Consider the following 18,690-nt stretch of genomic DNA (forward strand, 5'->3'; position numbering starts at 1 on the left):
AACAGGCATACAGTCAATAATACATATCCATACTTGAAGTAGAAAAGCCATCAAAGTCTTGAAATGTGGAAAGGCAGCAGGAGTAGATGATATTCGACCAGAAATGCTCAAGTATGGTGGTATAAAAGTCTTACAGTGGGGGTGCTTAAGGGTCAAAGCTGTATAACTGAGAGGAGACCTCCACATAGCCTTTAAAGGAATGCGGAGAACCGACCAGGGCTTCTGACTTAATGTCCAATCCTCACCTTCTCGTGGTGCACCCTGTTGGGTATCTACTTTGATACTGAACAAACGAGGATGGGCTGGCAATTTGGGATTTAGCCGACCAAATTGTATTCTTATTGATTAAACCAAAATAAAAAATGATGGTACAACATGACAAAATTTCATGCCGGCTGGGGCGTCGCCCAGTTAAACAAGGCCCCCGTTGTTTTTGCCAGGAAACCAGGGCGAACAGCGAAAAGTCAGCTACTGGAACAAATCTGAAAAAACACCCCAACTTAATATCACCAGAGTTAAAGATCAGTACTATCAACATAGGAAGCCTGAATGGCAAAGAAATGGAGCTAGCTGAGGAATTTGATAAGTATCAGATCGACATAATAGGGGTGACTGAAACAAAAAAAGACAATAACTGGTGAGATCTTTCTGAGCAATAAATACAAAATGTTATATTCAGGCAATGACAATCAAGGAAAAGAAGGCATAGCCATAGTATTCAACACTAAATATGAGGCTAATCTTCTTGAATGGCAGGCAGTCTCAAGTAGAGTGATGTGGGCAAATATCAGAATGGGGAACTGGACAATGAGACTTATTTGTGCCTATGGTCCCACAGAAGGTTCTACTAAGGTAGAAGTGAAGGAATTTTTTTGAGTCTTTAGAGAAAGCAACTGACACAATGAAAAATGAAAAGTTGGTCTTTGTTGGGGATCTAAATAGCAGAGTAGGAAATGATAGTCAGACATACAAAAATATTTTGGGAAAATTTGGAGAAAAGAGCAAAGCTAATAATAATGGCAAATACCTGTTGGATATCTGCTCAGGACATGGACTGGTTATTACTAACACCATGTTCCAACATAAAAATGTGCACAAATTCACATGGAGAGAAGAGGCTAGGAATAAGAAAAGTCTCATTGACTATGTTATTGTTGTTAGTGATGTCTTCTCCCTTGTGCAGGACACCAGAGTGTACAGAGGATTTGAAATTGGAAGTGATCACTATTTAGTCTTGAGCAGGATAAAATTGAATTTCATATTGAAAAGAATAATATGTAAGAAATTTTTAAAGCGAATAAAAGTTGAGCAGCTCTCAGATGCGAGCTGTAGACTAAAATGCAGAAAGATTATTGAAAAGAAAATGAAAGAGTTTGAGAACAGGAATCAAACCTTGGAGATTCAATGGCAAACTCTGAAGAAAACATTGATTGATTCTGCCAGAGAGGCATGTGGTGAGGTTGTGTGCAAGGATAAAAAAATCAGAACTCCCTGGTGGACACAGGAAGTTAAAGAGGCAGTGAAGGAAAAGAAGAAAGCATATCAAAAGTTCCTGGCAAATAAGTCAGCTTTTACTCTTACAGAATACAGAGACAAATGTAAGAAAGCTAAACAGTGTGTAAAACTAGCTAAACAAAAGTCATGGGAGGACTTTGGCAAGAATATAGAAAATAAATATCAAGAAGGTGGCAAAATATTCTGGAGGTTGTTGAAGAAGCTTAGGAATGGAGGAAAGAATGCTGTAAAAGGAGTTAGAGATGATAAAGGTGACATGAAAACAGGAGAAAAAGATATCCTTGAAGTATTGAGTAATTACTTTGAAACACTGCTAAATGAAACAAGCAGTGATGACACTGACCAGGCATGCAGTCAGGAATACATATCCATACTTGAAGTAGAAAAAGCCATGAAAGTCTTGAAATGTGGAAAGGCAGCAGGAGTAGATGATATTCGACCATAAATGCTGAAGTATGGTGGTATAAATGTCTTACAGTGGCTGCACTGCATAGTTCAGAAAGTCTGGACAGAGGGACGAATTCCCAATGATTGGAGTTGAGCCCTCATAGTACCCATATATAAAAAGGGAAATAAAACTGAATGTGAGAATTACAGAGGTATTTCCCTACTGAGTGTTCCTGGCAAGATCTATGCCAGTATACTTGAGAAACTGTTGCAAAGAATTGTGGAAGAAAAGCTTGGTGAAGAACAAGCTGGATTCAGGCCAAATATAGGCTGTCAGGATCAGATCTTCACTTTACAACAAATAGTCGAGAAAGCATGGGAATATAACAAAGATCTGTTTTTAAGTTTTGTCGATTTGGAAAAGGCATATGACAAGGTGCCAAAAGAGAAGCTATTCGATATGCTGCAGTTATATGGTGTCAATGGGGCATTATATCAAGCAATACTTAGTCTTTATTTGAGTTGTAAGTCAGCAGTTAGAATTGAATGAAGCACAGGAAGATGGTTTAATGTTAAATCTGTTATTCATTATCTATATGGATCACATTATGAAGGAAAGTGGTATTAAACCTGATATCAAAATTGGAGATGTTAATGTCAGCTCTTTGCTTTATGCAGATGATGTTATACTTCTAAATAAATCCGCTACAAGTCTGCAAGATTCTCTGACTAAATTGAATAGTTGTTGCAATAGATATGATATGAAGGTCAGCAATAAAAAGACAAAGACAATGAAAATAGGCAGAATCATTGAAAATGTCAACTGTATTGTGAATGGAGAACCTGTGAAACAAGTAAAACATTTCAGCTATTTAGGCACAGTTTTTACTGAAGATGGTAAATTAAATATAGAAATAGACAACTGAATCAGCAAAGCTGGTATGGTGGGAAGTCAATTGAATGAATTCATATGGAATAAGAGAGAAATTAGTCGGAACCCTAAATTAGCTGTATACAAGACAGTGTTGAAACCAGTTTTAACTTATGGATCTGAGGGCTGGGTCAGAAGTAAAACACTTGACCAAAGACTAGAGACCGCAGATATGAGAGTCCTGAGAAAGATTAGAGGCGTGAACAGATCGCATCATTGGCAATATCATATTAAAAATGAGGATATTAGGAAAGAACTTGACATTGTCAGCATCCAGGAATACATTAGCAGAGCTAATCTCAGGTGGTATGGTCACTTAAATAGAATGGGAGAGGAAAGATTAGCAAAACAAGTCTTCTCTGCCAGGTTGGCAGGAAAACGACCCAGAGGAAGACCAAGATATAGGTGGATTGATACGGTACAAAGTGCCTTAGACGATAGAAATATAAGATCTGATAATGTTGGAGTCTTGACAAGTAACAGACTGATTTGGAGGAAAATTGTAGATAGGAAGTTAGTAATGATGTAATTTTTTCATGTAGTGCTGTCATATCCTGTACACCCCTTGAGGGTACATAGCAGGAATTTGATGATGAAGTCTTACAGTGGCTGCACTGCATAGTTCAGAAGGCTAGGACAGAGGGGCAAATTCCCGATGATTGGAGTAGAGCTCTAATAGTACCCATATATGAAAATGGAAATAAAACTGAATGTGAGAATTACAGAGGTATTTCCTTACTGAGTGTTCCTGGTAAGATATATGCCAGTATACTTGAGAAACGGCTGAAGAATTGTGGAAAAAAAGCTTGGTGAAGAACAAGCTGGATTCAGGCCAAATAGAGGCTGTCAGGATGATATCTTCACTTTACGACAAATAGTGGAGAAATCATGGGAATATAACAATGATCTGTATTTAAGTTTTTTTGATCTGCAAAAGGCATATGACAAGGTACCAAGAGAGAAGCTATTCAATATGCTACAGCTTATATGGTGCCAGTGGGGCATTATAGCAAGCAGTACTTAGTCTGTATTTGAGTTGTAAATCGGCAGTTAGAATTGAAGGATGTACATGAAAATGGTTTATTGTTAAATCTGGTGTGAGACAAGGATGTACGTTATCCCCTCTGTTATTCATTATCTATATGGATCACATTATGAAGGAAAGCGGTATTAAACATGATATCAAAACTGGAGATATTAATGTCAGCTCTTTGCTTTATGCGGACGATGTTATACTTCTAAATAAATCCGCTACAAGTCTGCAAGATTCCCTGACTAAATTCAATAACTTGTTGTAATAGATATGGTATGAAGGTCAGCAATGAAAAGACAAAGACAATGAAAATAGGCAGAATCGTTGAAAGTGTCAACTGCGTTGTGAGCGGAGAGCCCGTAGAACAAGTAAAACATTTCAGCAACTTAGGCATGATTTTTAGTGAAGATGGTAAATTGAATATGGAAATAAACAACGGAATCAACAAAGCTGGTATGATATGAAGTCAATTGAATAAATTCATATGGAATAAGAGAGAAATTAGTCAGAACACTAAATTAGCTGTATACAAGACGGTATTCAAGCCAATTTTAACTTATGGATCTGAAAACTGGTTTAGAAATAAAACACTTAATCAAAGACTAGAGACCGCAGATATGAGAGTCCTGAGAAAGATTAGAGACATGAACAGATGGCATCAATGGCAATATCATATTAAAAACGAGGATATTAGGAAAGAACTTGATATTGTCTGCATCCAGGAATGCGTTAGCAGATTCTAATCTCAGGCGGTATGGTCACTTAAACAGAATGGGCGAGGAAAGACTAGCAAAACAAGTGTTCTCTGCCAGGTTGGCAGGAAAACGACGCAGAGGAAGACCAAGGTATAGGTGGATTGATACGGTACAAAGTGCCTTAAATAATAATAATATAAGATCTGATAATGTGAGTCTTGACAAGTAGCAGACTGATTTGGTGGAAAATTGTAGATAGGAAGTTAGTAATGATGTAAATTTTTCATGTAGTACCCTTTAAATATTTCATATCCTTTCATATTTCATATCCTTTAAACACCTTGAGGGTACATGGCAGGAATTTGATGATGATAAAAAATGGCTTCTCTTATTGGCTCCAGCAAAGATCAGCTACTGTCCCTAGACCTTCCAGGCATTTACCAGGTTCCTTGCAGGTGTAAACTGTCCTACTATGGCCATACAGGCAGGACAGCCAACATCAGAATTGGCAAGCCTAAGGACTACATCCAGTTTCACTTATGATCACTAGGACTGCTGACCATGCTTTGAACACCCACCACAGGATACACTGGAAAAAGACCACCTTACTCCACCTTAACAAATATTGCGCAAAAGGCTATTCCTAAAATCGGATGCAGCCTTAAAGAACAACCCAAACCTCAACAAAGTTGGCTGCATGAAACTGCCTCAAATTTTTGAAGTATTCTTTCTCCTAACATCCAAGAACTCCCATTCTAGGTCACTATGAAGCATTATCTTAGAATGCTATGCTTCAGTCTCGTTTACCCGGTTAGTGACTGCTTGCACATACTGGTTTGTACTGTATATACTGTGATGATGACAGTTAGACTTTGCTGAAATATTGGAAATTTCAATTAAATTTATTCTAATTAATATTTACTTTACATTGTAATTTCCTTTAAAAAAATAGTCATGAACAACGACTGTATAAGCCGCCAGACCAAATAAATCTAATCAAGTTAATGCATGTTGGGAAACACCTAAAAATCACTTCTGTCAGAGGTGGCTCTGAATCTCACCCAGGAAATGAGGAACTTTAAATCTGAATAGGAGTGACAGTCTTTTATAAAGGTCTGTTTTTTTTTTTTTTTTTTTTTTTTTTTTTTTTTTTTTTTTTTTTTTTTTTTTGCCTCTCAGGTTCTTCTCCCATCAACAAATATTACAGTTTGAACAGATACAGCTGATTTACATAGACTAGGGGGATAGGATTAATCAATCTTTCTGAGTAAAATTAGATTGAGAAGCCCAAATTAGTTGGTCATAGCAAATCTTTAGCCAACAGAAAATTATTAAAAGATTAAAAAACAAAAAACTTTTATTCAAAGCTTTAGTGTAAGGACAGATTTTAATTATTGAATCAGTTTTTATTATGTTTAGAAACCTCTTGAATTGGTAAGTTTCAATCAGCAATTAATTTGAAATTTAAAAAAGTTATTAAATAACATGCTTTTTGTCTTAGTGTTTTAAAAACTATTCTTTTTTTTTTTTTTTTTTTCCCCCAGAGTAATCCATGTCCACCTCTTCAGGCAGTAAATTGTCTTACACCGCTTTACTTTTTTGTGTTTATGGGATTACAGCTTGCAATAATGATTGGTTATATGATGTATCAGTAAGTATTGCTCTTGCATTCTTTAATTTAGGAATTTCATATTTTTATGAAGCTAAATATGCAAGGTAAAACAATATTAAGATTCTGATGGTATCTCATGATACAAGATGTGACAGGACTAGTTTTATTCCAAATCATAGCTATGGACCTAGATTTGTATGTTGAAGTAATGAAGTTGCTTTGATACCATTTGAATGTTTGGAATGGTGATCCTTTTATTAAACTAGTGATTGATGTGTTTATTGTAAAAATTTGCTAACCCTTGTTTATAAAATACAATGTGTATATTTGTTACCGCGAAAGTGCAGAAATCAGTTATTCTGCAGATTATCTAGGTATTGTGCAGATTAACTACGGTGATCCGTTAATGTGCGGAAAATTGTTTCATTTCTCGAATTACCTAGGTAATCTGCACATTACCTACTAGGCACTCGTTAAAGTGAAAATAAGATCTTTGCTGGAACAACAGCAACGTTTCTGTACGCTTAAATTAACATAATGTTATTTATTTATTTTTCGATATCTAAAGAATCAAGTTAATACAATCAAACAATTGACAAATTAGTTGATAGAATCAATCATCAATCAATTAATACAATTAAGAAAAAAATCATATGATAAAATTATGTTTACTTATTAAAAAACCAAATTAAAAATGGAGGGAGAGGGGGGAAGGAGTAGGGAAAGGAAATGAGAGAAACAAACTTTTGAACTTTAACGATACGTAAGCCGTTAATGTGCACGTTACGTAGCTAAAATGCGGAAAACTCTTGACTCCGCACGTTAACGGAGCAAATCAGTTAATCTGCAGATTAGCTAGGTAATGTGCCCATTAACGGTTTTCGCACTTTAGCGGTAACATATATATATATATATATATATATATATATATCTACATATATACAGTAAAACCCCTTTTTTTTAACGCTTTTCAGGGGACTGATGGAAAAAAGTGTAAATAGCAGGAAAGTGTAAAAAACATTAAAAAAAAGGCTGAAAGATGACTTACTGCTAGTATGTGAGTCTACATACTCGATTACAAAATTTAATAACTGAAAATAAATGAATTTACAATTACTTACATTTACCTATTTAAAAAAATCTTTTTAATTGTTTTTGCTTTTCGTTTTTTTTTTTTTTTTGACATAGCGCCAGATTGCTTTGCATTGAGTTCAATGCTTGATTTGTTTTTTTACTATCGCGTTCAAAGTGGACACAGAGAGTCTAAGATCTTTTGCTAAATGCACACATGTTCCGGCATGTCAATCTACGTCACAGAATTGCCATCTTTTCTTCTACTGAAATACATTTTCTGTCTTTTTTCTCCATGTTACTAACATGGATAATCCACCACCGCAACTTGAAAGCAACTTTCACACGCTAAATTAAGTAGCAGAAATTCTGTAATATCAATTCGTACTGTGATTGAAAAATCTCGGTATCGCTCATCACTAAATTACTGCAAGAGCATGCAGGTCACCATGATGGCGGAAGCGAAACTACAGCCGAAAGCAATTTGGGAACAGAAATGTGCAGATTTCCGCAGAAATCGATTCAAAAATCAGTATTGCCACCCGAGAAAAAAATTGCAAATCACTCGAAATAACATCCGCATCAAGTTGTTAATGGCGGTAAAGAATAGGCCTTAAGACGGGACCAACGGAAAATTACGTAAATGGCAGGAAAAATAAATTGCGGAAACATAAAAAGGGGTTTTACTGTATATATATCTACTCTGCCCTACGAGAAAGGACAAGACGAATAGGAAGTTAATAATGACAAATAATCGTGAAATCTAGTATTGTCAGTAACATCTTGTCCAGCTTAATCATACCTGGAAATACAAGCTGACTGTATAACATGTTGACTGTCATTACCCAATATGTCAACTTGTCACTGATACCAAAAGGTTGTTAGTATTTTCCCCTTCAAAATATATATATTATTTAAATGTATATACATATATTAATATACTAAATAATTATTATATATATATTAATATACTAAATAATTATTATATATTATTTAGTATATTAAAAACTAATATACTATTAGTTTTTCATTTTTTCATTGTCCTTACAAACTTTCGTTAGTAAAGGAAGCAAAATCAAATTATCTTGTAGCTAGCATATGGATAGAATTCTTTTATATATGCTGTCTGAGATATCTCACCACAGGTTATCTCATATATTGGTTCCCAAAGAAAAATTAGTTCATACCTGTATGTTGATGTTTAGTGCAATGGTGATGCTAACATCTAATGAGTTAAATATTCCTTTCCTGCATTGTCAAGAACCTTTGCACCACTAATATAAACTGGCAAGCTCTGAAAATGTGTTAGTATTACTCTGCTGTTGCAATTTTTGTAGTACCACAAACTTATTTTGCAAGTTTGTGGTGTTATTTTCTCATTTATTCACTTGTGGAAAAAAAAAGTATTTAGCCAGATTTCACTATACTTATTGTGTACTCACTCCAAGCATCCCATTCACGTATTTGAAATGCCTTCATTGGCTAGTCTGCAACAAAGTATAGTATGACCATTAAAAGATAATTTTTACTTGGCAGCAGTCAATGTGTTAAGTGTTAACCAGAATGAAGAGGGTGTGTACAATTGTTGGGGGGGGGGCCAAACATCCATGTATTATATTGAACCTAAATGTAGTTGTTTCTTTGATAGAGAAAGAATGAACAAATGTAATGGAATAAAGGGGAAAAAGAATAATATATATATATATCCCTAGAGAATAATTTGTTTTTGATTGAGAAATTACATTCACAGTTTCGGACACTGCAAAGAATCTCCATATCTAGAAAGGAACTATTTTGTTGCTGCAACATTTACAATATTAAGGTAACTTCAGGATTTTGTACATTTCATTTATATTGCATGCTCTAGCTGACGTGTTTATTGTGATGGGCAGTCTACTAGTTAATTAAAATATAAGCAAATATACCTTTCATTATTATATTACAATAATATTACAGTATTATTAGTTTACTGTAATAAATATTACAGTAAACCGTAATATTTATTATATCACATAAATATTACAGTTTAGAAAGGTTTATCTTCCAAAACGGTAAGTGGGCTTGAGAACTTGCAGCAAATACAACCTGTGGAATGACTTGCCGTATATTACACTGCTTGAAAGGCACAACATAGATCTTTGCTCAGGAGTGTGTATATTTGTTCTTTATGAGTAATTTTCATTTTTACTAGATATTGGTTCTCATCAGAGAAGAGTTAGGCAAACTTAGAATGCTGTGTTAATCCATGTTTTGAAAAATATATTCTTCGTAATCGGTATACAAGTTATAGTCATTGCATAAAAGAGTGGGGAAAAAACAACTTCAAAATAGCAAGATGGGTTGTCCTAGATTGCCCTGCCAGGATCAATTGGCTAGTGGACTTGCTTGCAAAGATCAACAGTGTTGTAGTAACCTCCCACCTCATGGTACAGGGTCACAGCCCAAGGCTTGCTGTGATGCTAGTGTAGCATCTGGGATAGCCCTAATGTTCCCTTCCTGAGTCGTTGCTTGCTTGATCGTAAAGTCACACAACCCAGAAATAACACATACCTGTTTCAAGTTAATTACAAGTATGAGAAAAATTAAACAGCTACAAATACAGGTTATAATTGGACCTTTATAATAAAAGAGGAATAGGAAACCTCATTATAACATGTGTTGAAAGTGAACACCTCCTTTGTGAATGCAAAATCATTTTTTATCAGGTTTGATGGCACCTTGTGAAGCACCTGCACACTGATGTTTTCAATCACCGTTGAATTGTTCATTTTTAGTTAAGTGTGTGAGGATTATTTCGATAAACAGTACCTTGAGATACTTCCAAAGAGGAAGTATCTCAAATATGGTGATAAATCTGGTGATCTTGGCACCCACAATTCTTTCGAGATGAGACAGTCACCAAAAAATTCTTGCAAAAAATGTACATTACTATTTGACATTTGGCACTGTCTTGCTGGAACCACAATGGCATTCACTGACAACAAGGAGTGCCATGAACTGTGTGATGTCTTGGTAAATGAACTATTTACCATCGTTTCAAAGAAAATGGATCCGACTATACAATGGCATTATATTGCACACCATACTCCAATTTTTTTGAGAATGCAAAACTTTTTCATGAAAAGCATGTGGATTTTCACATGACCAAATTGTATTGTTTTGACTATTCACATACCTACTGAGGTGAAACCAGGGCTCGTCACTGAAGAAAACTGTATCAAGCATTTCTATACCATGTTCTTCGATGAATGAGTGTAACCATCTGCAGAAGATTATTTGTTTGCCTTATCTGGGTCCTTCAGTTCATGGACTTGAGTGCATACGATTTGGATGAAGGTGTAATGATCTTGCAGCTTTCTATGCACTACCATATAGCGTTGATGATTACATGCCAAGTTTCCTGAGGCTTTTTGTTCAGGACTGCTGCAGTGCTCTTTGCTTCATCCATTTTATCGTCAGTCAAAATGGAGGGTCTTCTGGAACGTTTCCTATCCTCAACAGATTCAGTTTCCCAAAAATGCTGCCAATCTTGTTATCATTGACTTCTGAGGGACTGCTACATGCATATATTTCTCCTTAAATTCCTCGGCAAGACGTGTAAAAATGATTAGTGAAATAATTTCCCAAATGAAAACTCGCTGCGGATGGGAAGAAGAACATTTCACTTCCACAGTGAACAAAGCTACCACAGGGTGATCGTAATGTCATGCAACCGATAGTTTGTAGTAATATGATGGTGACATCTAGTGGTGTAAGGAATGATTATAACAATTTCGAAGAAATTGGTACAAATTCAAACTTTCGGTTGCGTGACTTTATGATCACCCTGTAGTATATGCCTGGAGGGAGTCTGAATTTATGAACTTTCATCCCTGTTGCATGCTCCTACTCTGTATATAATAAATCAAGCATGAAGCCAAGAAAATAAATAATAGTAAAGCTACATTCTAAAATTAATCTCTCATAAAAAATGCAATATTAGAAATGTACACAAAAAAAGAAAAATATTGATATCCAGGACTTTAACACAGATATTAACATGTACCACCACCACCACAAATTAGTAGTTAAATCCCAATCTGTTATCCTTTATCAAAGCTTAACTAGCATCTTATAAAAAAACAATTTACTTGTTATTCTGGGTACATTATGCCTGATACCTCTAAAAGTGGGGAAGAACATGCACCTTTGTTAGATCTCACATTACATTCCATCTCAAAAGTCAGTTTATCCTGAATCTTATCAGTTCAATCTGCTTCATTTGATGCATTAATTGACTCCGCATCTCTGATTTCAATCAACTGGTGTGGAAGCTCAAATATTTGCTATCAGTAATGATCTAACACAAATTGTTTGCCTACCTCACAAGAATGAATACAAGATAATTCTCATTTTCTTCCAACATTCTGGCCCTCTCCCTCCAAAATATACTATAGGTATTAGTTTCCTTTTGCCAGTCTAAAACTAGTTCTTTGGCATTACAGTGATTCCAGCTGAGATGACCCAGTTAGATTTGGTCAGTTTCCATTGGACTTAAATTTTTATGCCTCTTTTCATGGTCTGACTGGTTCCTCTCTTAATCTAAATACAAATGCTGACCAAGTGAAATGATCCTTGTTGGAATGAGCCTTCATTCCCCACTCCACTCAATCCCTATTATCCTTGTCCAACCCTTGGTTCTCAACATGGAAATTATGAAAAACTCAGGAGAATACTCTCTTTGGTCCCATAGTATCAGTTGCTGAATGGGAAAGAACTAAGCAGTGATGGAAAGCTTTGAAAAGATGCTTAAATCATACAGTATCTGAATGTGTCTCTAGAATCTGAAGAACAAATACAATGAGTGTGAAATGGATGTGCAATCTAATTAAATACCCAGAGATCCACAAGAAAATGACACAGGAGGAATATCATGAGAATAAGAGTGAGAAGTTTTATGAAATATATAAAGCTCAGGCCAGAAAAGTTAAGGGTATTGTATGGAAAGTTAAGTTGAAGTATGAAAAGAAATTGGCTGTACAGGCTAAAAGCAATCCAAAAGAATTTTATTGTTGTGCTGCAAGTAAAACAAAGAATGAATGCAGAAGAATAAATTTATGTAGATGGTATCCTAGTATCAGAACCAGATGAGGTAGTTCAAATAATGAGTTCTTGCATCAAGATCTATCAACCTATCAATTACCAGTACTACCACTACATTGGATGCGGAAATAGAGATGCAAGAGAAGGAAGTTCTAGTGCTGTTGAATAACCTGGATAAGAATTTGGCAGTTGGGACATGTGATATATCAGCATATGTGCTAAAGGAATGTTCAGCCAAACTGGCTAGGCTCTTGATATGTTTATGTAATTCGAGTCTTAACTCAAGAATGATCCCACAATAATGGAAAGAATGTATGATAATCCCATTGCATTTTAATTGTAAGCATTGTAGAGAAGTTGGTAAGAACTCGAATACAGAAACGGGTGGACAAACAAGATATACTTTGCAAGGAACAATATGAGTTTACTAGAGTGAGGTCATGTCTGAGCCATTTGTTCATATTTTATAATGATGCTATGACTGAGATGGATAAGGGAATGGATACACTAATACTGTTGGACTTTGCTAAGACATTTGATAGGATACTACATGAACAACTGTTGCATGAACTAGAGAATATGGGATTAAAATATAAACTATTAGCTTGGATAAATGGATGGCTGACAGGTGTCAGAAAGCAGTACATGGATGGTGTGAATCTGCTAGATTTAAGGTGACCAGTGGTGGGCCCCAGGGATCAGTTCTTGGACCATTGTTGTTTAAACCATATGTTAATGATGGAAAGGGGCTGACAAAGATACCTTCAGAAGAGGGCAATCACAGATGTTACTAATATGTAGTATTTACAGAGTGATTTGGAGTGTGGGAAAACATTAATGGTTGTTAATTCAATGTTAGTAAATGCAAAGTTATGAAATTTGGCATGATGCAATATTCAACATCATATTATATGGATAGGATTATACTTGGAGTACCTGATGAGGCTAGAGATGTTGGAGTTATGGTTGATGGCAAGTTGAAGTTTAAAGGTCACATAGCAAAATTTGCAAATACAACAAAGGATAATTGTGATATTGAAATGAATATTGACATGTAAGTGATATGGAAATCACTAATGCAGATTTGGTCTCCTGAGCAGCAAACGGATATGATTAGGTCATACCTAAAAGCCATTTTAGGTATGACGTCTTCTTTCTTTGCTTTCCCTCTCCCCCAATTCATTTGCAATCATTTGAATGGAATGTAGAATGAGTAAAAACACTTCAAATATTTGGGCACAATTTAGAGTGAAGGTGGCAAATTAAATATGGAAATAGAGACTAGAATAAACTGAGTTGGCATGGGATAAAAGATGATGAGTTATCTATTTTCATACAAGATAGCAAGGTTTTTCATTCCTTAAGCAGCTGAACTTACCTGGAGAACACATAATTTATGCACAAGAATATATACTTAGGCATAAGACAACCACCTTATCCTAAAATTATGGTCACAAAAACCAGTCTGGATAGGTCCCTGTAAGTACCACAGATTATTGTTTGTTGATATGTTTTTTACATGATTATTGTTAAAATACCAATACACTACACTGATACTACTTTTGATCATCCATGGAATTGCTTGTCCCTTGGCATTAGGTTTTTATAATGCAGATGGTTTCTATCAGGTTCTGACTATTCTTTGATATCTCTCTCTCACACAGATATTTGAATGTGGCATCATGCTTTCACAAAATAACTCAATTATGTCAAAACAAAATAGGTGATAGACAATGAATTTTCCCCATAGCTTGCTGCTATTATTTTTTTTTTTTTTTCATTGACAGTGTAATGACATTATGTAGTTATCTAATCAGAGGAAAAATGCAATTATGCTGATTTGCTTCTAAAGGTCTATGCCATAATAAAATTATCTCCTTAAAGTGATTAAACTTGCTATTAATTCACCATACTATTAATACTTCTGAATATTTTTATTTGTCCAATTTTATAATTTGTTGTTTCATCACTTTTCTCCTCTTTTAATAGGAATAACAAAGAATCACAAGCAAAGAAATTCTATTAATAAGAATGTAAGACTAGTAAGCTCATCCTCTGGACTTGATCATCACATGAAAAGTTCATAAAAGGCACTGAAGTCTTCCAGACTTAGTGGTGTAATATATAGGACTCTGGGTGAAAGTGTGTTGGGGCAGAAATAGGTTTTATTACATTTTCATCATAAAAACATTTCCATAATATAGAGAGACGATGTGAAGTTGATGTACAAAATGCCAATTATACGGAGTAAAATAGGATAATAAGTGATATTTTTTTAAATTCATCTTTTAGTTTCTTTCCCCACTGAATATTTTTTTTTAGAGACATTCTGTGATTATATTAAAAAAAAAAAAAAGAAGTGAATTTTTCTGTTATTTAAATAACTTGGGACCATCATTACATTTATAGCTTGAACTGTTAATACTCTTTATACTTTAATGGTAAAATTCTTACAGGGTAAACTTTCAAGTATGGACTGCATATTTGAAAATTAGTCTGAAGGATGCATTTGAAATCTGATGCCAGTCTTAGTAGTCCATCCATATGTTAAATGACAACTTGTTATGAAAAGATATACGTTGTGGTTATTATTATTATTATTTTTTTTTTCATTGTTAAAATTTGAAGCTACATTTAAAATATTACATGAGGGATAAATATCATAAAGGGAATTTTGTTCCCCATTACCTATATTAAATGATTTTTGGAAGTATTTAATTGGATACAATAATTGTATGCTTTATATTTATAAAGTGAAATGCAAATTTAGTTTGAAATGACTAGTGTGTAATTTTGTATGTGAGAGGGAGGCCATGCTTGCATTGGGACCAGTGACTAGATTTTTATGTTATGAGATTAGCACTAAAAATTAGAGGATCATTTCTTTCCAAACCAGTACAACAGTGATCACTTCTTAAAGTGCTATATATGAAATCAGAAATGAGTAAAAGAAAGATATTTCTATCAGTTGCCATTTTGGAGAATGAATTTTTCTGCATGGACAAATTATTTTCATTTCTAAAGAAAAATTCACTGAACTTCTAAATGATCATCACAAGATTTTATTAAATCAAAATGAGCGTATTGTTCTCTCAGCCTACTATATTGTCCTCATGCCTTTGATCATTTTCATGTATATTGTCCATTATTTATTTTTATTATCTTAAAAAAAATATGAGAATATACAAAAGCTAAACTGGATCACAATAAGCTTGAATTCTAACTGAACTGCCTCTGATTGATGAAGGATTTTTTTGAGTCAGTTTTGTGAACAAGTGCTGTTCAATAATAAACAGTTGCATAATATTATTTCTGTGTGCCTAAAGTAAAATATTTGCAAATATTTTTGCAGCATTTAAATTTTGAAAAGTAATTAATACAAATGAACTAATCAATTTGCATATGTTAAATGGCTGTGTAATATTTGATAGGAAGAAATTTTTACAAGTAAATATAGTTGGAATGGCATATTGTCTAAAGAAAATGCTGTGGTGGTTCATGTATTTCAATTAATCTTCAAGTTCTAAAATATTTGACAATGAAAATCATTTCATCCATTTGAGACTTGATACCATCGTTATCTTTTCACCATGAGTTAATCCAGCGAAGTTTTACCTGAAACTTGCAACTCCAAACTTCCAGAAATTCAAGATTTACAAGTTTACATTCAAGATTACCATTTGTATTTGTATGTATACAAAGCTGTTTCAGTTTAGGAGCATAAAATGTGTTCTAATCCTTTTTTATGCATAAATTTCATTTTATAATTGGAAAAACATGTTTTGCTATAGACAAAGTATTCCTTGTTAAAAAAAAAATATGTATATTTTATTATTATTTTTATTTTTTTAAATTTTTTTTGTCAAGTCCAGAATTGAACATAAGTTAAAAGCAGATTTATCTTATCACAAGAATGAAATATATAGACATACATTTCACTTTGTTAAATTTGTCATGCATTACTTCATAATGTTTCATTAACATGTAATGTGGGGTGAGCATTATGATTTCATAACTGGTTTGTAATTTTTTTATCAGCAGTAGAACTACATTAAGATTTAAAAAAAACTTTCATTCAATATTAGGGAAATCCTCAGAATAATAAATGGCATATTCGGAATCATGTTTAGTTTTGTACTTATTGAATTATTAAATTTAAAAAAAAGCTCCAAGTTTGTTTTTTTGAAAGATGTACCCTTGAAGACTGTGTTCAGATCTTAATGTAATCTTAATAAAAGATTTAAAGATTTGTCCTTCAAAATTTCATTATTCTCCAAATATATAAAGTACATATAATAACCATAATCTTGTATAATTAATACTTTGGTTTGTTATGATTAATATTAAATTAATAAAAACAGTATAAGAGAATAAATAATATAGCAATACTATGTATTGATCAGTATATTTAGTAGTGTAAAAGTTTAAATTTTCTTAGTAACTTTCCAGTTTTTTTTATGTGAAATATGGGATGTGGCTATAAAGTAATGAGACAGGAGATATATTGAACATCTTTTATTGGTATATTAGAATGTAATTTTGTCACATTCAAATTCCAATAGTCATTATTATTATTATTTATTTATTTTTTTTTTTTTTGAAAAGCTGTATAATTAGTTTACTGCAGAGTCAAAATAATGCACTCTGTATCGTTTTATTTGTGTCCTCATTTTATATTTTACTATTCTTCAGATCCCTTGAAGAATTTTGAAAAGAGTCAGATTATTTGCAGACATGTCTGCATAAATGATAAGGATAGCATAATCTATATCATTTTGATGTCACTGTTTTAACATGGCTGTTTTAGCATGAGACAGATTTGATATCAGATTTTTCATTTGTTCATTTATAAAATGAACAAATGAAAATGCACCAAATCAAGAAAAACATGGAAGCAAATAATGTTAGCAGTTTAATTGAGAAAAAAAAAAGCATTCTATTCTACTTGCCAGCTGATGTAAATAATCCTGTAACAATCACACCACACACACAATTCTCATCGAAATTTTGTTTAAAATTATTATGGTTATATACAAATCGCTGTAGTCTAATAATTAACTTCCTTCAAATTCAGATATAAGTACCACATTAAAACAAAAACAAATATTCTAATTATTTTTGTTTACTGATATTTAAAGACTATTTTTGTCATAACTAATATTTAAGGAATTGACAGCGTATACTAGAAATATAAATTAAATAAACTTTAATATATACTTTCCGATATTTCGGCAAATGTCACGTTGCCATCTTCTTGGGAACTTACTACAAAGACACGTGCACACACGTACTAAGAACAGCAATTGAGACTGAAGCTAGGAAGCTAATGTTTTCCTAAAGTCCTGATGGTGCCCCCTGGTGGGCTATATTGGTAGTTCTTGGCCTTTGGGCTGAAGTTCTGATAAAAGTTTCCCAAATTTGGGGCAGTCTCATCCATCCAAATTTGTTGAGGTTTGGCATGTTCCTAAGGGCCAAGGCTGATTCCATGAATAGTCTTTCATACTTGAACTTGCTGCGGTGTATTACTGTGGCTTTCTTCCATCTTATTCTGTGGCGAGTATCCAGAGCGTGGTCTGCAAGCCCAGAGTGGCTGTACTGGTGAAATCGGATGTAATCCTTGTGTTCTGAGATTCTGATATTTGCTGTCCTGCCTGTTTGGCCAAAGTAGGACAATTTACAGCTGCAAGGGACCTGGTATACACCAGGTAGGTCTAGGGGAAGTGGTTGGTCTTTAGTGGAGCGGATAAGGGATGCCAGTTTTCTATGTGGTCTGTAACAATAATGTCTTAATAACAAGTGGTCAAGTCATGTTTTTTTAAGATTTTATTGATTTTTTCCGAGGTGCCTCAGATGTAGGGAATAGTGATGGATTTAGAGTAATCTTTTTTGTGAAGGGGAGGGGGTGGTGGGTTGTGGATAACTGGGTTAAGTATTTTTTGGAGGGGGGTAGCATTGGCTGAGAAAGTGTCACGGATGTGATTTAGTTCAGTGGTTAGGGCTTGATCATTTGAACAGATTATTTTTGCCCTGTTGAATAATGTCTTAATAACTCCATATTGTTGTGAGGGCGGGTGTTTTCTATAAACTGAGAAAACCAAGGTTCCATCAGGTTGGCAGCTGACTAGTGTGTCTAGGAAGGGGAGGTTATTGTTTTCCTCTTTTTCCAGGGTGAACTTGATTCTAAGGTGTTGGTTGTTTAAGTGTGTTAAGAAGGAGAGGAGTGAATCCGGGCCATGTGGCCAAATAGCGAAAACATCATCAACGTAGCGAAGCCATATGGTAGGTTTTTGTGGGGCTGAGTTTAAGGCTTTCTCTTCAAACGTCTCCATGAAGAAGTTGGCCAAGGGCGGGGAAAGTGGTGAAC

General features: G+C 34.2%; 1 protein-coding gene across 1 annotated transcript in view; it reads left to right on the forward strand.

The window, feature by feature from the left end:
* The window catches only part of ergic53 (lectin, mannose binding protein ergic53), a 229,324-nt gene extending 212,745 nt beyond the window's left edge, over positions 1 to 16,579 (forward strand). The window contains exons 14-15 of the mRNA XM_090404652.1: positions 6,106 to 6,212; positions 14,316 to 16,579. Coding sequence (XP_090260778.1) covers positions 6,106 to 6,212; positions 14,316 to 14,352 — 144 coding nt within the window. The 3' untranslated portion in view covers positions 14,353 to 16,579. The remainder of the gene's footprint in view (positions 1 to 6,105; positions 6,213 to 14,315) is intronic.
* Positions 16,580 to 18,690: the final 2,111 nt, after the last annotated feature.

The sequence above is a fragment of the Typopeltis vanoorti genome, chromosome 15, assembly GCF_054136105.1.
Source record: "Typopeltis vanoorti isolate ZY-2024b chromosome 15, IOZ_Tvanoo_1.0, whole genome shotgun sequence".
NCBI lineage: Eukaryota > Metazoa > Arthropoda > Arachnida > Uropygi > Thelyphonidae > Typopeltis > Typopeltis vanoorti.